This window comes from Cryptotermes secundus, unplaced genomic scaffold (assembly GCF_002891405.2).
Source record: "Cryptotermes secundus unplaced genomic scaffold, Csec_1.0 scaffold55, whole genome shotgun sequence".
NCBI classification, from domain to species: Eukaryota; Metazoa; Arthropoda; class Insecta; order Blattodea; family Kalotermitidae; genus Cryptotermes; species Cryptotermes secundus.
Genome location: NW_019740654.1, coordinates 478,606 through 498,838, shown reverse-complemented (window position 1 = coordinate 498,838; position 20,233 = coordinate 478,606). Strand labels below are relative to the sequence as shown.

The following is a 20,233-nucleotide window of genomic DNA, read 5'->3' as shown; positions in this document are numbered from 1 at the left end:
GGTCTATTTCCTTCTGGCTTTCCCAATAATATCCTATATGCATTCCTCTTCTCCCCATTCGTGATACATGCCCTATCCATATCATCCTCCTTGACTTGATCATTATAATTATGTCTGGTGAAGAGCACAAGATATGAAGCTCCATATCATGCAGTTTTCTTCAGTCTCCCATCACTTCATCTCTCTTCCGTATTTCTCCATTACACAGATTAAAAGATTCATGAAGATGATGTCAGCATTAACATAAGTTTGAGCTCTAAAATGATCAAGGGGCAGTACCAGCTGAAGCAATGTGATAAGTTGGAACAAAACTCAGTCACTTCTCATTAACCTTTCTGGATGTGCACCACAATACTGCAGATAGTGCCCGTGTGGTATAGCTGGTTTGACAGTGTAGGGCAATATGTGATCTGACAAATATTATTTTGAAAGACAAGCTTGAAGACATGGACACGCTGAAAAATACATCTAAACTCCCTGCAAAGGCAACTTCTGTAATGAACACAGGAGAGATCAGAAACCTGTAACTGCTGAATCAGTGGATCAGTTACATACAAACATGGGAAAAATGACAACTAGTCAATTAGTTGGAGAACATAAAAGTGGACCTATCTCTACTCAATAAGTACATCATTCTATTGCCCTTTGTAGCAAAACAGACCATCAAAAACTCTCTTTCAGATTCAAAACTCAGTGGAAATAACTGCAAGGCAACCTCATCCCAAATGACCTGTCATGAGGCTCCTCAAAACAACGTGCATAGGCCAATTGCCAGTCATGACTGTTTTTCGTGTATTCAGCCAAGAAAAATAAACGATCTGTCCATTAAACGCAAAGTCAGTTGATATACAAAAACATGTCTTCACATTTACTATACAAAAGTAAATGAGTTCCATCATATCACAGGAAGGAAAACATTTTCAGAAATGGTATACAACTGAACTGACATGTATTAATGTTCTGTAATGTTGTAATCACAACACTCGCAGCCAGAAAGGGAACACGCATAACGAGACACGTTACACACACCATATAAGAGGAAAGACTCCCATAGTGGAGGAACCATGCGCGGGTTTTGAATTGGAACAGATAAGATGAATATCTTAACAAGATTTTAGTATACAGAAAATTTATTACAACTGACGAATATTTTAAAATACTTTTTAAATAATTTTACAGTGACATAATGGCATGCAATGCAATAGATTAGTGTAAATGGAGCACCTGATGATGGCACTATGGTGCCAAAACATGTTGTGAACTGACAGGTAAAAGTGGATGCACTGCAAGACGGACACTGTATATATATCATGGACGACTATACAACAGCCACTGCTAAGTAATGGCTCTGCAAACAAGCATGTTTGCATGACAACAATTGCACTGCACCACAGGAATAGCGTCTTCTGTGCAGTCTGTGTCAGGATGGAGGAAGGGTGTGAGTGAATTAGTCAGATAAATGTTGGGGTTGTCGTCATTAGCTGTTGCTGTTAAAAGCTGGCAGCTAAGGCTGGGGACAGCTTGGAAACCCAGAAAAAGGGAACGTCCACCATTAGAAGCCATTACTAAGGAACAGCTTGTAAAGACTGTAACAGACTGAGAAGACCTGGTGTGTCCTGCAGTGGTTTATGAAGTGTGTAGAAAATTGAGAATCTTTGCCTGTAGTTACGAATTGTAAGAGTTCAATAAATACGATTACCAATTCACACCCTGTCTATAATCACCCAATCACGTGACAATATAATATCGAGAACTGTTCAAAAGATACATTTTTTTTTCAACAATATTAGCACTACAAAAAATCTGGCCTCCCACTACACAGACAGGAACTTAAAATCTCCTACAATGTAACATAATATTTGGAGCTGAAAACTTTATAAATCATGTATGGTCTTAGTAAACTCAAACACTAGGAATGAACTGGTGTACAGTTGTGTACCATTCATCCGATCTAAACAGAACCAACAGATGGATGGATTAATGATGTCAGATAGTATTGTGTTATAATGCCTGAAAGGTAGGATAGCGGGGAAAGAATAGATGTTCATTGCTAAGCAACAACTAAGCAGGGGTGATCATGGCAAGAAAATTAGGAGTAGAAAGCAACGGACAGATATCGGGAAATACTCCTTTGTAAATAGGACCATACAGCTCTGGAACCAACTACCTGCAGATGCTTTAGGGACTCTGTCCTGTAAACCAAGCAATTTTAGGCAAAGGGTTAGGAAAGTGATAAATGAGGCGAAGTGAAGTTGGGGTGAAAATAATTAAAAAGAAAAAAAATTGCAGTGAAGTGAAGTGAATGACATTATGCATCCATGACTGTTGGTTTCCTTTTGTTTGTGTTTTGGGTGTTGTATTTTTTTTCTCTCTCTCTCTCTCTGTAATTGTTGTTGTATTTGTTGCAGTTGTTTGTATTTCTCTGTAACTGTTGTAGTTGTTAATCCTATTTGGTTTGTATTCATTGTGGTAGGATGTCCTTATTGTTGTGTTTTGTGTATTGTGTTTTGTTTGAACGTGTTGTCACTTATTGAAATGTGTGTTACTTGTCTGTTGTGTCCTATTGTGTACTACTGCCACCGGGCTAAAACCCAATTGCAGTATAATAAATAATATATATATATAACTCAATAAACAGGTTCCTGAGCAAATGAACACTGCCATTTCTATGCAATGGCTATGCAAACACACCTCCATTACAATAGAGGAAATGTTAAGATATGGTGATTTCTGTTGGATCTGCCCCAAGACTATGTAATGAGGATCCAAGGTTGGCTGAGACAGAATTGAGGGAGTCTCTTTAGAAGGCAGTTGAAGATCATTGAGAAGAGATGGCAAAAAAGAAATTAGGCTGTGAAAAAGAAGACTGCGTGTGCTGCAGTTACAGTGAGAATGGTATACTGTGTGGAAATCTGTTGCCAGGATACAACCAGCAAAGACTGGGAACCCTAGTGTGTGTTTGTAACAATGAACTGAAAAGTGTGTAGATTAGTGATACAGCTGTATTACTTGTAATTGCAAGTTGGGTGTATAAGTGCAATAAATCCAAACCCATCTACTAGTCATGCACCCCCTACTACATAACAATAAGTATGAAATTATATTTATTAATACTTATTCTAGAGTACAATTAACACAACAGATAACAGAACTGTTACTTAAAGAAATAAATTATAATTAAATAAACTAACAATGGATTTTGGATGCAATTTTTTGCATGGACTCACCTTTGTCTACTCCAGTGTTTCCCAACATAGGGAGTACACCCCACAGGGGGACAATTAGAAAATGATGCTGCATTTATCTTTGCAGCAGACATCAAGCTCAAGGACCACATTAACTCTGACTTCATTTTCCCGAGTGGAGTTCAATTTAGGTTATATAATATATATAGAGTGCAATATAAAATTTATATTCATTGAAGAAAGTCAAATTAAAAATGGTTCTACATATGTTCCTTTTTTATTTGAAGTATCTATGTGGTGCAATCCAAAAGTTCCCGAAATATATTAATAAAAACTATTACGTCTTACCTAGATCTTATTCTGCACCATCACCTTCAAAGTAAGTCCCCTTTGGAGTGCATACGCCAATCCCAGCGTTTCTGCCACTTTTCAAATGCATCCTGGGAGTCTTTCTTTGTTAGGGCGTTTAGTACCGTCTGCATTTCCGCTTGAATTTCCTCATCTGTATCAAATCTTCGCCCCTTCAACTTGATTTTCATCTTGGGGAAGAGAAAGAAGTCGCATGGAGCTAAGTCTGGCGAGTACAGTGGGTGGGGAAAAACTGCCATCTTGTTTTTAGCCAAAAATTCCTGCACAATGTAAGCCATATGCGATCGTGAGTTGTCATGGTGGAGTACCCAGTCGTTCGTGCGCCACTTCTCTGGACGCTTTCTCCTCATGTTCTCGATCAAACACCTTGGAACATCGCGATAGAACTCTTTACTGACTGTCTTACCAGGAGGGACGAACTCCTAATGAACAATCCCATCAATATTAAAAAAAAAAGATCAACATGGACTTAACCTTTAAGAGACAGCCCTTTAAATTCCGGTAATGGCTGCGGGACGGATTTAATTTAAATACCCGCATTTATAAAGCAATAAAAACTGTAATCATTTACTAAAATTGCTGTGATTTCTACAATTTTTGTGATAAACAAACCTAATAAATGCTGCTTTTTTCTAAAAAGAATATAGAATCAGGTATTGTAATTTACAGACTTTATAAAATGTGTAAAAATTTTTAGACTGATTCCAACTAAAATATTCCCCAATTTGTCGTCTCTCTAAAAGAATTCATACAGTTCTTGCAAAGTATGAATGCTGCTGAAGTGGCAACACAGCAGATGCGCTAGCCAGGGTTTTGGCCTGCGTGTATCAGTGTATATCACGTACATTCTTACGGTATGCAGAGATGTGGGCCAGTATGTATTCATTCATAAGAACCCTGATTGTTTTTTATCGCTAATAGCTACACAATAAGTTCTCTGTTCTGAGTGCTGAGTTAGTTTTCATAGGAACTTTCAAGGCTACCGTCCTTATGCCACAGCCAAACAGTGTTATAACTTTCAAAGCTAGCATTCAGTGAAGTTGACAGCCCACAGCATGGCGACGTCTCGTTTGGAAGACGCTGACATATTTCAACTCATAAACGACTCCAAATCAGATTGTTGTACCGACAATTCTGAGACTGGCATTGATGAATGTGAATCAGAAATTGATTTCGACGAAGAACTATCATCTTGTTCGGCAACCTGGGGACCACCACACCAGCATGGCAAGAGGAGTGTGAATAATTATTCAGGTGGAGCTGTGGGCAAACTGTGGTAAACAGTTATAGCATCTGTCGTCGAACCTGGAAATGGACAAATAAACTATTTTTCCATCTCCTGGAACTGAACAGTTACATCCTGTTGTCACACAGAGAATTTCGTCTCACTCTTGTGCGGAACATGCTGGAAGGGGTCCACCTCGCCATCAACGGCCCAAGGGTCAAACCCCTGCCGTTTTATCGGAGATATCTCAATTATAGGAGGCCAAACCACATCACTGGCCGACTTCCTCTACTTCGCAATTGAGGTGTTGTGTGTGCTTTTCATGTGGGAAACGAAAAACCGTCTGGACAAAGTGCGTGAAGTGCGACGTCAGACTCTGGAATTCCGGATGTTTCCAAGATTTCCACATGAAGCCAACATTCCGTTAGATGACGCAGGTGGGAAGAGAGACAACTTATAAAGCTGGTGTCCAAAAATCATGTAAGCAGAAAAAGAATATATAACTTAAAATTAGATTTTATAAAGCCGGCCGCACACGTGGACTGCGCGACGACATATGGCGTCATTCGTCCCCTTGACTTTATTTTAATGACGACATATGGCGTCGCTCAGCTCTTAAAGGTTAATGTTGCTCTTGACTTGTCGAGCTTTTATTGGACGAGGTGAAGAAGGGCCCTTCCATTGCGACCATTGCTGCTTGCTTTCAGGGTCGTAGCCATAAACCCAACTTTCGTCACCAGTGACAACCTTCGAAAGAAAGTTTGGATCCTCTTGAAGCTGTTGCTGAAGTTCCCTGCAGACTTCCAAGCGATGCTGCTTCTGTTCATTTTGCAGCAGTTGTCGCACAAACTTCACCTCAATCCTCCTCATGTTCAGTTCCTCTGACAAAATTTGTTGACATGTACCATAACTTAGTCCCAAGGTGTTACAGAGGTCTTGGATGGTCAGTCTACAATCTTGCAGAATCAGATCCCTAACTTTCGCAACATTTTCTGGTGTTTTGCCCGTTGATGGCCATCCCAAACGATCGTCATCATCAGTCAATGTGTGGCCATTTTTAAAACGCTTATACCAGTTATAAGTTTGTGTCTGGCCTAAACTGTTTTCACCAAAAGCTTGCTTCAACATTTGGTGTGTTTCTGCAGCGGTTTTCCCAAGTTTGAAACAAAACTTTATACCGACACGCTGCTCTCTCAGGTCAGCCATAGCGAAACCGCAAACTCATGGAAACACAACAATGGAAATACGTTCACCAACAATAAACCCAACCCCTCAACTCGACGCCGCTTGCCACAGATTCAAGGAGGATGTGTGAGGAGACACCTAGTGGTATTTTGATGTACTCATAACCATTCGCGCGCAAAATTCAAATTTCGGAAACTTTTGGATTGCCCCACATATATATATATTATACTTTTGTCAGAACTTGGCTATTATGCTAGGTGGGGGGGGTCAAAATCTTTGAAACACTGAGCTGGAACATGATCCAAAAAGGTTTGGAAACACTGGTCTAGTCTCTTTACGGTTACTGCTTTTCTGGATTGAAAGAATAACTTTCTTTCCTGTTTCAACTGACATGTTCATAAATAACTGACAAAGCAGAAATGGGAGTGGGCACAACACTGTAAACAGTAAGTCACATGGCTAAAAAGAAATGTCTGATAATCATGACTCAATTACATATGTTTCTCCATGTTGTGTCATCCTACACAGGTCATGTCACTGTAACTGGCAAATTCTGGCACAAAGAATCGGAATCTCATGTTTCATTGTCCAAAATACAGCGTGCAGTACAGGAAACATAGATCACTCACCTCCTGAACTTCTTCATTCTCCTCATCTGAATCAACAGTGACCAGCGCACGTGTACTTCTCTTTGACCTGGTTGTTCTCGCTGGAGCTGCTGTCTTCTTTCGACCAGTCCTCCTCCTAGTGGCAACTGCTCGAGAAGCCCTAGTATGGCGAATGCCTAAAAAATATACCTGTCTATCTCATGTCTTTTATTAAGGTGAAACATTTCTCAAATAGCATGCACATAACGTCAATGTTATAAAAATTCTGATTTTATCCGTATGTTCATACAAGCAATAAAACTGTTCCTTATTATATGGACAATGAAAATATACCATGGGCTGCTTTAGATATATGAAGGAAAAAAAAAAGTAAAGGAAAACTGTTCAGAAACCAAGAATGAGAAGTGATCTGTCACAAGGGGCAGAAACAGTATGTCTAGATACACAAGAAAATCTTGGAAAATGAAACCTTCAACAGGTGTATAAAGTTACAATCAGCAAAAATTGGAAGTGTCTGTCCATGATGATCTATTATTTGACTGTCAACATCGCAGCTATTTAGACAAGGTAGTTCCTCCTAAATTAGAGTTTACCCATTTCACAAGAACCACAATCCCCTTAACTTCACATAAGATGTTATGTCCTTTCCTAAACTCTTTAAGGATAGGGGATGGAGAATCCTTCTCCATTTGCTTTGCTCAGAGCGAGAGTAATGGTTCTCCTTGGGTAAGCAGCCCTGAAGGCTGCAATACTACCCTAAATCCACTGACTCTAGCAAGTGGCGTGGGCGGCAAACACGCAATTCTCATGTCAGGGTGAACATCATACACATGGCAAACGGTCTGGAGCACATCAATGAGGGCCAAGGCTTTCAATGCAAAATTATTGGTGTCACAAGTCATTCACTGATGGCACAAAATGGTAACTAAACCCCAGCTTCCCACCTGCTTTCGCGCTGGTATCTTGCCCAACGTATTCGACCTTGAAGATGGAGATATGTTCCTCCGAAACGTCGGCTGACTTTCAACGAGGTATACGGTTTGTTTCTTGCATCCTGTTGTCCTGCAGACTGCTTTTACCGGTTCTCACGGTCTCTTCGCTTGCAGATTTATTATTTTTTCTTCTAACCTGAAGATGGAGGCGATACGTTCCTCCGAAACGTCCGTTAACACCACATATACACGGTGCCAAATCCCACAAGACTGCTTTCTTCATTTGGAATAATGTTTTAATTTGTGTTTCGTGAGAGGAGCTTGATATATTATTGAGCGTGGGCCTGAATAAGATACAGGACTGAATAAGTGAGAAGACAAATGTGATTGCCTGTAATTATACAGCTGTGTTCGTACACCTGATGATGACCTCTTGAGGTGGAAACATGTAGTGTAATAACTGTGAAAATATGTTGTGTGGCCGGTAAAATTGACTCTAATATTGAGGTATACGGTGTTTTATACCAGGAAAAAAAAAGTATTAAAGTACAAAAAAAAAGTTGTCCTTGTGCTTAACTAGTTCAGCACCACGCCATGAAGACGTATGGGGGAGTGATGTATAGATCCACTTTTCTTAACCTCGGCACTAGTTGAATGGCAGCTTCATGACCTGGCCGTTTTACTTCCGAGTAAAGAGTCCCGATACCCATTGGATAGGAGGCTGGGTGGACACCAAAGCTAGTCTGGACGACGAGGAGAAAATTCATGACCCTACCAGTACTCGAACTCGGACTCCTCGGTCGTCCAGCCCGTAGCCAGTCGCTACACCGACCGCCCTATTCCGGCTCACTCCAGAAGATAGTACTCTCCATAAATATGGTAATTCCCAATTTGCAACGAAGACAATTTTCACCACCCAACTCAAACGACATAATTAATACAGAACATAATCATACATACACGTAAACATCAATTACTGCACCATCCACACCGCTTCACATTTAGAACAGACGCTTAAGAAATGGCGCTCGCTTTATTCAATGAATGCTATCAGAAATTACCATACATACGTAAATGTACGCAAATTTCCCATCTGCACATAAATTATAACAATCGTGCAAAGCCATACATACAAACTATAACATTAAAAATTCACAGTGGTGTTCACACTTACCAGATTCTTCGAGAACAACATCACCTTCTTCGATTGACGCCATTTTAATTTCCGAACAGGATTCCTACTATCCACACCGGTCCACAAAGTCCACACCAGTCCATTCCTACGATACTATACCATGCCCGCCACGGATCTCTACCATCTCACAAATAACAACCCGTCCATTCCTACGATACTATACCATACATGCCACGGATCTCTTTCATCTATCAATACGAGCAACAGCAGCACGAGCTGCGCCCTCAGATGACATTCATTTCATGGTCGATACACTAGCCAACTGCAAAACTGCATGGAAATTGCTTTTCATCCACATTTTCTGCTCATGTAATTAAGCTTTACACTTTAGACAGTCGTTCAGTAATTTCAAGGTCCATAAACAAAGGACGTTCAACGGTTTTCAGGAGAGGAGGAACTATGGTGAACAACCTCCCTCAAAGTCTCAAAAAAGCTACTGCAGTATAGGAACTTTAGAATACAGTAGTAAGACACCTAAGATGGCCATTTAGGACCGAAACATGTGTCGAAAGTGAAAGTGAAAGAAAGAACAATTTGTTGCACTGTTGACGGACTGTGTAGTACATATACAGTTTTAGATATAATAACGCAACAGGATGCTTAAACACAGGAACACAAACTTACATTGCAACGACGAAACAAAAGTATAATAAAAAATTTGGCAAAAATATGTGTATTATATTTACATGCAAATAATTCACCCACAAAACGCAATATTAATACACACAACTGAAAATTCAGAGTGTACCAACAAACTCTATTTACTTTCACATATAAAAAATTCAACGAATCTGGGAAGATATAGTCATCTATAGCGATATACAACACACGACAAGAAACACAAAAACTAACATCGTAACGACGGAACAAAAATATGAAAGAATTTTAGCCAAAATTTTATATGTCATAACAACTTTAATAATTAACACCAGTATGGAACCATATTAGGATAATTCAATAGCGAATAACGTATTTAAGAATAATAAAAGATATAATATGGGACAGTCGCACAACTGTCAACTGTGTAGTATCTATTTTGTTTCTTTTTTATTATTGTGCGACTGTCCCAGATTATATCTTTTTTTTTTTTTTGTAAATAAGACACAACACGATGCATACAATAAAGGTCTTTGGGAATACTACCTGATGATCCAAATATGGATTGATCCATGTAGCAGTCACTAAATAAAACCAACGTAACACAAAGATATTAGACTGGTTTAATTTTTGAAAAATATGTTGTATTGAGTCGCAAAAAAAGTACCCCACGGCACTCAATACGCTCAATACGATGCGAACGATAAAGATATCCCAGAGGGACGTTATGAAGGCCCTGTGCGATTCGCCTTGATATTTGCATCGTAACACAACGTTGTAGTTTACTAGTACTTTGTAATCCCTGAACGTTTGTCTGATCGATATTTCTTAATCGATCATGCCAATTAAAAAAAGAGGGTGGGAACTGGTGATATGTCTAGTTTAGCAGCTCTGACCAGTGGGGGTGACTGGGATAGGGGAAAGGGAAACATCTCTATTGCCATCTCTACGCATCATACATGAACTAGATAGTCTGGAAATAATTGGAATCGATCATTCTACACCTATCGCAATTAATCGAATCGCTAAGTGTGAGCCCGTCAGAGAATCTTGAAATCTTGAAGATCTTGAATCTTGAAGACTCTGACGGCTCTGACAACTCTGACAGTTTGGGGGTTAGAAATGTGTATTTACTAGTTTCGTAATGTAAGTGATGTGGTGTAATTTTATGGCTCTGACCTGTCGCTCCAAAATGGATGTCTTTCACTGTTACGAGTTTTTGTTAATGAAAAAGTTTCAGGAGGACTCATTGTTGTGGAATGAATTGAAATCTGAAACTTGGGTGAATCTGAAAACACTTTTAGGTGCATTTCACGACCGCATATTAAAGTCTAAAGTCGATGGTAGTGATGTCCTAGGAAATGATATCGATATGTCTAGATACAAGGTACACATAATAAATTATTGAGGCAAGTTATGTTGTCACTGTTTGGATTATACAGAGTGATTTGTATTCTTTCACATTTACAGAAAATTTCTGGTGATCTGTGGTTTCTAGCTGTAACATTGGAAAAGTCTCCCCATCGTCTTTTGGCTTTCCTTAATGCAGAACTACAGCAAGAATCAGAAGACGCTGTACAAATTCCTGGCCAAACTGTACTGGCCAGGTACCTGTCACATTACAATTTTGTAGAGATGCATTTAGACAGCATTTTTAAGTATGGAGAAACTCCCTTACTTCCAAAAGAAGTACGTAGTGACAGCTTGTTTTTATTTCACTAATTACACAGTACTTATTCTTCAAATACAATTCATGATTCTTATTTTTATTTCATTTCATTGACAGTTATTTAGGTGTAGAAACGTGCGAGTGTTATCCCTGAAGTATAACAATTTGGAGTGGATCCCTCCTGATGTGGGCCGTCTTGGTTGCTTGGAAATATTATCTCTTACTAATAACCGTCTACAAAACAAATCAATCCCACATACTCTTACCTTCTGTCGTCACCTCAAAGAATTGTATTTGGATAACAACTTGTTAGATGCTCTTCCTGGCTTTTTGTTGGACATGCCACAGTTGTGTACAGTGCATCGGCATGGAAATCACAATTACTTTAAAGCAACATTCATGTGGTATCACACAGATGTTAATGACAGGTACGTATTAAATTCAGGAATTTTTTCAGTATTGTGACATATTTTCATAATATTTCACTTATTTTGAATTTATTTATTTACATACTGACTTAACAGACCAATAGCCAGTTACAAAGTTTTTAATAATAGAGTCACTTCTCAGTTTACATATGAACTTGGTTTAATGAAACTGAATCATATATGCAGTTTCTTAATTTATGTCACTTTAGTTCTCACTTTATCCCAATTATGTGATCAGTAACAGGCAGTTTTTCAGTTTGTGTCATTTTAGTTCCCACTATAATAACCATTAGGCAATCTGTAACAGGCAACATTGCAGACAACTGCATGCCACTGAGGACAACAGAAGTTGTGTGTATATATAGCTGTGCACAGCGGTGCTATAAAATCTGAAGTCATTGAAATAAAATAACAAAGGAAAACATTATACATGAATAAATATCTGTAAACATCTGGGTTGGCTTGGCCCTTGTATGCGATCCGCTGTTTTTGTTCATATTTTATGGAAAATTAACTCTGTTTCTGTGTTTTTAATCTATGTGAGCTTTTTCAGGAGTGCAAGTGCTATGTAAATTGAGCAGTAACTGTAATACAGCAACAGCATCATCAACAACAATAATACAGAAAATTTCAGGCTTTTACGACAGTTTAGTGCCAATGTGGATCCTGTTTCTGCATGATAGCACCATATAGATGTGGGCTTATTGCTGATATGTCAGAGGTCCTTAATGTCTTCTTTGTCACTGTGGAGGGACTGTCCTTTAGTGGCCTGCACTGACTGTTATAGTACAGACTGATATGAACCGCTCTTCTTGATTCAAATGAAACATTAATAGCCATTGTAATCTCTTGGCCTTGAATATGGAAACACTAAGAATCTCTGAAATGTAGGCAAAACAGCCTACATCTCTATGTTGCTGTCACTTAGGAATAAATCAACATTTTTGATATGGGAGTTCTGTAGTTTTAGTCTTCTTTCCTGGTATTATTTATTGATCTGGTTCTCTGTTAGATAGGATGCACCTGTAAGCCTGCCTTGTATTCTGAAAGGCCATGATGAAACATTCCAATTATTCTGGTCCCTTTTTTTTTTTCAGTAAATATCATCTTATCTTAATGGATGTTCTTATAGTACAGGGAGAATAAAAATATATCAAAAATTTTGTATGCATTTCAAAACATTTCTGTATTATTAATTTTTATACCTTTTCAGTATGTTTCTTTAACTCTAGAGTTCAAAATTTAAAATTTTAAAAAATGTTACAACTGCAGAAAAATAAATAAAGTTAAATTAAAAGCAAATGAAATATGAGGCAAAAATGCTACTAACTCATCTGTTGACATTTGCTGAGTAACTCTGTGTGTGTGTGCGTGCGTGTGATATTATTTAGCCCAGGAAGTCTCATCAGCAAATCAGCTTCCTCTTCCCCCTAAAACAGGCTATTTTATCAAAGCTGTGTTTATGACATAAAATGTTTATATATTTGACATTTGTAAATTTTGTCTCAAACACTTTTTATTTGCAGTTATTTTAATTTGTATTAAGTGAAAAAATTGCAAGAGCCCAGGCTTGGAGTTTGTGTGAAGCCCTAGCATATATTATCTAGTATGGACCAGATTTAATTTTCAAAAATATACTTTAATAGGGCCTTTAATACTCCAAGAATATCTGTTAAGCAATTTTTTTTTGTTTTGCATGAAGAGATGAATAGTGACAATAGGTGCATTTCTTCAGGAGGTGGGTTTCAAAACTCCAAACTGAACATCCCTGCACCCTTCCCCTTTAAAATATCAAACAGTTAAATATTCAGACTTCTCACTTAGCTGCTGTTAGAAAATAAATTTGGGCTCTTGTTTGAGTGTGTACCATATAACATGTTTATATACACCAAGATTTTGTCCTCATATTTGATTTATTTCATCAAACAGAGTTCTACAAGTATTTAAAGAGGTTCAGAAGCCAGGCAATGGTTATAATCCAGACAGCTTGTTATTCCTATCAGCTACAGCTCTAATATCTTCAAATGTTAATTTTTTTGAATTGGGATTGCTTCCAAACACACTGCAGGAATACATGGCTGATATTTATCCAAAGTTCAGTGTTTGTGACAATTGTCATAAAGCAGTACCCTATAGTTCATCAGGTAAGTTGATCCCTACTCATTCAGCTATAAGCTGGAGAAAATAAATAACATTAAGATGTATCTTAGTTAGAGCTTTAGGATTGCAGGTGGAAAGAATCATTTCAGGATCATGTTCAGTGAAGGACTTTGGTACTGTAGCGTTGAGCCTTAAGGGTTTGCTATCACTGTGGTTGGTAGAAATAGAATTTGATATTTACAGCTGTCTGCTAAATAAGTGGAGGATGTGTATGTATGTATATGACAAGTCCTGTATCAATGTATTTTGATTTATGGGAAAATTATATTAATTTTTAAGTTTTTATAGTGATGCACTTTTTAAAATATGTTTAGTTACAATTGTAATAAGCTCTTGTTTTGTTTTTTTATATTACCTATGTTAGTTAACTGGTGTGTGTTATTTTAGTTGTGTGACTTATGTAATCTATTACATGTATACATCTATAATCAAATGGACTATTTCCACATCCTAGGATTTTTGCCTGTATGGATATATGGAAAATAAAGGAAATGAGTGAATGAATAACAACCCCTTTCATATTCACTGTAGGCTTTTAACTATAACTAACATTACTGTCACACTAACATTTATTTTGTATATTAGATTTGTAATGTTTTGTGGATGAAACTGACAGTACAGGGAAGCCACTTTTGGGGCAAGCACTTGGAAAAACAGAACAGCTTTGTGTTATGTTCGGTTTTGACCTTAAACACTGTAGGAGAAGAGAAAAGGTAAATTTTTCTCTGTGCTTGCCTAATGAAGCACCATGCCATGAAGACAGAATGGAGTTTGGGTAAAGCTCCATCAATCTTGACATTGGCATTAGATGGAGGTGAGTTGGTCAGCTTCACGCTCCTGTAACCTTACCCCTAGGGAAAGAGCCCTGGTACCCACTGGATAAAAGGCTGGATGGGCCCAGAGCCAGTCTGGACATAATGGAGAACAGAATAATCCTGCCCCTGCTGGGAATTGAACCCCAGCCATCCAGCTTATTTGAATCTTACCTTTCGAATACTTTCTATAGGTAAATTGTCTGATATTGAATTTAGTGAAGTCATCGTTCTTGCTCTTAATATATCTCCTTGTCTTCATTAGTGTAGCAAATATGAAATGTTTAACACAAACCTTCTTCGAAGACAGTGAACATATTTGTGTTATATTCTCATATACGGTTTAGAAAAGTTGCGGTGTTTGTGTTATACGTAATATGGGATACATATTAAACTTCTGATTCCATGCTTAACAGTAGGAATATATTAAAATTCACCTTAAGGGCCCATAACTACATGGACATTCAGAATGACAAACAGACCATGGAAAATTGTCGCCTAGCACACAGACTGAAATCACAACCTATGGTATTCCTATCTACCTAACTTCATGGAGCTGAGCACTTTTTGAGAAGCTGACAATTGTGCAGTTACTCAAGAACTCCCCAACATTCTATGGAACGTGAAGGTTCATTACCTTGTTCACAAGAGCCCTCCACTGGTCCGTATCCTGAGCCAGCTCAATTCAGTCCATACCAAACCATCCCATCACTGTGAGATTCATTTTAATATTATCCACCCATCTGTGGCTTGGTCTTTCTCTTGGGTCTCTTTCTTTCAGGATTTCCCACCATTATCCAATATGCATCTTCCTCTCTGCTTTCATGCTACATGCCCTGCCCATCTCATCCTCCTCGACTTGGTCTCTCCAATTGTACCTATCAACGAATACAAGTTATGAAGCTCCTCATTATGCAGTTTTCTCTAGCCTCCTGTCAGTTCGTCTCTCTTTGGTCCAGATATTCTCCTCAGCACCCTGTTCTCAAACACCCTTAGTCTATGTTCCTCCCTTAATATCAGAGACCAAGTTCCACACCCATACAGAACCACAGACAAAATTATAGTTTTGTATATCCTAATTTTTATGTTTTTAGACAGCAGATGAGAAGATAAAGGGTTCTGGACTGAATGGTACAAGCATTATCCAAATTCAGTCTCCTCTCGATTTCCTAATCAAGTTTCAATTTGATACTGTCATTCCCAAATATTTGAAGTGTGCCACATTTTCAAAGCGTCTGTGAGCTTTATTTATGTCATGATTTTGCCAAGCATCCTGGTGATGAGACAGCAACATATACTTAGTTTTCTCTGGATTTACTTACAGACCAATCTCCTTACTAGTGTCAAAGTTATTGTGTTTTTCTTTGTGGTGTCTCTTATCTCCCGGTAGGTTCACATCATCAGCACAGATAACAGCTGATGTGTCCCATTTAATTCCAGTCCCACCTGGTTTTCCTGGACCTTCCTAATGACATATTCTAAATGGAAGTTGAAAAGCAGTGGCAATAGAGCATCTCCTTGTTTTAGACCATTTAGGATAAGAAAGTTAGCAGACAAATGTTTGCCAATATGGCCTTTGCTATAGGTTTTATTTAAACACATTTAATTCAGCCTAACTACTTTCATGGGTACCCCAATCATAAAGTACATAAATTTACTTCAAAGTAGGATCTAACTCTTGATGCCACAAGAAAACTGGCCATTTGCATCTGGCAGAAGCCCCACCCACAGGGGTCACAGCAGACAACTACTTTGTTGCTGCCACAGTGCTAGGTCATCATGCATTTTATTTATGAGAAATTGGCATATATAACACACACTATTCTTTCTTCTATGTTAACTTACACAGATGTGCTTTTATGGGAGTTCCTTCATTGTAAGATAGTGTATGATAACATTATTTACAGATATAAATATGTTAAGAATTAATGAAAGTTGGCACTCTGTAACCTATAAACAGTCCATAGGACTGTCACATAGGATGCTTTGTTGAAAACACAGGACTTCCCTTCAGTAAGTATGGTGTTCTGCAGCAGTTGCGTCCAAACTCTAAAATATTACTATCATGTAATTTAAAATTTGGGCACAGAACATACCTCAGGATCAGGTTTATTGTGGCCTGATTTGTATGTGCAGTGGTCCTTAGTATGGTTGTTTGATTGTTTTTCTGCTAACTTTGATTTTTGTATGTCTCCCTTTATATCAGGATACAGAGTGTTCACCTTTAAGAACCCATACCTGGGTAACACATGTGTGCCATTCCAACACTGGGCGTGCTCACGATCTTGTGCAGAAGCGATCGAGATTCCAGCTCATCAAGAACAGACGCAGGCTGCAGAGAGAATGGATGAAGAATATGATCATTATATTCAGGAAATTCAAAATGAAGAACTGTCCTTGCCAAGCAGAGGCTTCTGTACACTTCTGTGAGATTTGCTGTGTGATCTCAAGAACAGCTGACATTCTTAAAAAGAAATAAGAAACGTGTGACAAGCACATTTATCATATTTCTTGCATATAATAGTAGTTGCTAAGTTATTACAGGAAAATAAAAGTGAGAAGATAAACTTCAATTTAAAATGAGATCATAACTGAAGTGATTGTTAACCACATGGAAAGTCGCGTGTAAAATAAGGGAGCTAGAATGAGGTACTTCCAGACTATGAACCAGCAGGGCTGTACATAGAACATTTGATTTTCCATACACAGGATGAAATTCCTTGGATAAAAGGATGATGCTATGGATGACTTACTTGTATCATGGTTGCTGCTCCTGTGTATCCTTTTTTAGCTTACTTGCCATATTTTAAAGAAAAATGAAAGTAGGCTTATGAGGTCACCATACTGTCTATGTGTCTGTGAATCCCCCATGTCAACTTTTGAACACCTAGACAAGTCTTCATGAAACTTGTTATATACTCATACATCATGGTACCTGAATCGATCTGGATGGTGTACTTCATAAATACCTCCCATCAGTATGTGTGTCCCCCTATCATTGCTAAGCAATGACTTTGTGAAAACATTACCATGGCAATGAATACACACACAACAATAGAATTGGATGCATTATTTTTGTATGCAGTCCATGTTGTATCAAAGAAAAGTAGGCAATTGGTTCTTCCAATAACTTCTTATTTTCTAAATATATATAATTGGCTTTCTGTAAGAAATAAGTAGAAACATTGTTTCTTCCCTAGAGCTTACTGGTTGTTATAAACAAACACCCACTGAAGTGTGCTGGTAGCCAAGTTCCAGGATCAACATAAGAGTGAATCCCATTGTCAAGGTTAATATTAGCTGCCATCCCAGATTTTCCATGTTAAGCAACATTTATTACGTAGCCCTAGGTAGGATGGGAGTAGCATAGTCGGTATAGCGACTGGCTACGGGCTGGATGGCCAACGGGTTGGAGTTCAAGTCCTGGTGGGGGCAAGAATTTTCCCTTCTCCAAGTTTACATTATAGCAGCAAAAATTATTCTTAGACCTAATGATCTTTCTAAGAATATCCACAGATATCCTGGTCCTTAGAAATCTTAGTAGGAAGTTTCCAGAGTTGTTTTCACTACCTGATTTTCCTTTGATGTTTTTGTGAATGTTTGAGAAGTGGCTGGCATTGTAAATGTTCAGTGACATCTGCATACTCAGCTTTTCAGTTATGTCATGTCATTTTATCTGTGGAAGTCCCCGTGAGAAAAAGAAGGTTTTTGACAAGTAAGATCTGTGTTAAGAAATTACTGTATTTTGAAAATATATGTCATCTTCAGTGATACTGTTGTTTAATTTATTCTTGGTACATATCATATTAGTGCTTTCTTGCTATACACTATTATGATAGCAGCAAAACTGCACTTACATATCACACTACTGCACTTGTTTAGTATTTGAGTATATAAGGCAATAAACTGAGGTCATGTTTATAGTGCCTACAGTGTCTTAATAGGGCATCTGTTGTACTACCCTCAGAAATTGGTGACTACTGAATGCATGTACATAATTCATCTGTTATTTTACAAATTTGTGCAATGGATTGCTGGTGAAACATGCTCTTAGGAAAATATATTTTGTAAAAACTAAGGAAAAATATTTTTAAAACTCTTTTAACGTATTGTCCAAGAACTGTTTAGTATACTTGGATCTCAGATACACATTACTGTGATTAATCATATGTATTTTGTCCACCTCTGTAAGGTGTATGTGTGCATGCATAATCCATGGACTTTGTTCCGTAATATGTATCAGGGTAATGCTGAATATTTTGTTCAGGCCAGAAAAGATAAATAAACACACAAAAAATGGTCACCCTCTTTTAACGTGAAATTGTTATACTCTTTAAGATTTTCCAGCTAATATGATTGCCACATATTCTCAGAGTTATGCCACATATTTCAGGTCAGCATCACAGTGATAACTATAAATAATTTGAAACTAAAACTGTTACATAGATTGTGGTCTTTGGGGCTGACACTGTATAGTCTTGAGTGGTCTTGAGTATGTAAATGTTTCAGAGGAATCTGCTTCCTTTGCCTTCAGGGTTGCTTCAAGCACAAAGATGGCGGCAGTTAAGTTCCCCTCAAATACAGGTATTTGCCTGTAAGATTACATAGTGTCACTTCACTATCCAGCAATCTAAACTCTCACCACTGTGATAACCTTAAATCTGAAACTTTTATATTATGAACTGGTAGATGGCATTGTTGTGTAATCCCGCCATAGTGAGTCAGTGGAACACATCAGGTAGCCAAGAAAAAGGTTTAAAATGATATAAATGGACCAGGATAGTTCAAGACTAGAATGGTCATATTACACTGGAGTTTCTTCAGAGGTGTCTATTGAGCTTGTCACTTAAGTGGTTCACTTCAGCGGTGGCTCTTATGTAGTATTTTAAGAAAAGACTGAGAGGACATTTGCACTTAATAGAATTATTTTAGAATCTTTGTATGGCACTATAATCAGTTTTTTAAGTATTATGGGCACATAGGTCAACAGAGTTAACTGGCACATTTAAAATCCCCCATTCCCAAATGATATAGTTTAATTAAACTACCACAATTTGAAGGGGCACACGGTAGTGCAGTTGGTTGAGGGGCTATGCTACAAGCTGGAAGGTTAAGTCCCGATGCGGTCATTGGATTTTTTTTAAATTGACCTAATCCTTCCAGCTGCACTAAGGCCCTGGGGTTGACTCAGCCTCTAACAGAAATGAGTACCAGGAATTAATTAAATAATTTTCCTGGAGAGTAAAGCGCGGCCGGCGCGTAGGGCTGACAACCTTACCACCATCTTTGAGCCGATTGTGTAGATAATGTGGGCCCTCAACGTCTCACAACCCTATGGACTTTCATGGCATGTTACAGGGATAGCTTTACTTTTTACTTTAACACAATTCATGAATTTCCAGTGGATGCTTATTCTACTGATATATAGGAATGTTTTTGACCCTAATAATCGCTACAACTGAAAAACCTTTTTGGAATATATGCCTGATCCCCAGGGTTAAGCAGCAGTTAACTTTAACCCTCTGAGTCTAGAACTGTATGTAATTTGGCTATTTCTTGCCTGCCATCATTCTTAACATTACAGGCGAAAGCAAAGTTATGGAAAGCCATTGTGATAGTGTCTTAGCATACTATAGAACCTGAGTTGGCAAGTCACTAAACATGTTTTGTTATGTACCTGTATATGATCACTATACTCAACATGTTTGCTTGAATTGTGCCTTTCTAGACAATCAGATTAAAAAATATGATGTTTAGTGCATTTAAGATTGTGGATATACATCTGTATTCCTTTCTGGCAAATAATTAACAGGTTTAGAACTGTTTCATTCACTGTTCAAACTTAAAGACCAAGCATATGAATGTGAT

General features: G+C 38.0%; 2 protein-coding genes across 6 annotated transcripts in view; one reads left to right on the top strand and one right to left on the bottom strand.

Moving 5' to 3' along the window:
• LOC111872315 (pre-mRNA-processing factor 39) overlaps positions 1-8,774 on the bottom strand; it is a 33,087-nt gene extending 24,313 nt beyond the window's left edge. For all 5 annotated transcript variants that reach the window (XR_002844204.2, XR_002844205.2, XM_023866051.2 and 2 more), the window contains exons 1-2: positions 8,679-8,774; positions 6,594-6,748 (exon numbers count right to left, since the gene is read on the bottom strand). Coding sequence is in view for 3 of the 5 variants with exons in the window: in XM_023866051.2 (XP_023721819.1) it covers positions 6,594-6,748; positions 8,679-8,721 (198 nt within the window). In the remaining 2 variants the exon portion in view is untranslated. The remainder of the gene's footprint in view (positions 1-6,593; positions 6,749-8,678) is intronic.
• A 1,559-nt stretch (positions 8,775-10,333) lies between these two features.
• Positions 10,334-18,805, top strand: LOC111872353 (leucine-rich repeat and death domain-containing protein 1). The gene is made up of 5 exons (XM_023866142.2): positions 10,334-10,683; positions 10,767-10,985; positions 11,083-11,393; positions 13,323-13,537; positions 16,572-18,805. Exons 1-5 carry the CDS (start codon positions 10,450-10,452, stop codon positions 16,793-16,795), a joined length of 1,203 nt encoding a protein of 400 aa, XP_023721910.1. The 5' UTR covers positions 10,334-10,449; the 3' UTR covers positions 16,796-18,805.
• Positions 18,806-20,233: the final 1,428 nt, after the last annotated feature.

Coding starts and splice junctions, on each gene's coding strand:
- LOC111872353 (XM_023866142.2), top strand. CDS start 10,450: ATGTGGTGTAATTTTATGGCTCTGACCTGTCGCTCCAAAATGGATGTC. Junction 10,684..10,766: donor TCGATATGTCTAGATACAAG/GTACACATAATA, acceptor TCACATTTACAG/AAAATTTCTGGTGATCTGTG. Junction 13,538..16,571: donor AGTACCCTATAGTTCATCAG/GTAAGTTGATCC, acceptor CCTTTATATCAG/GATACAGAGTGTTCACCTTT.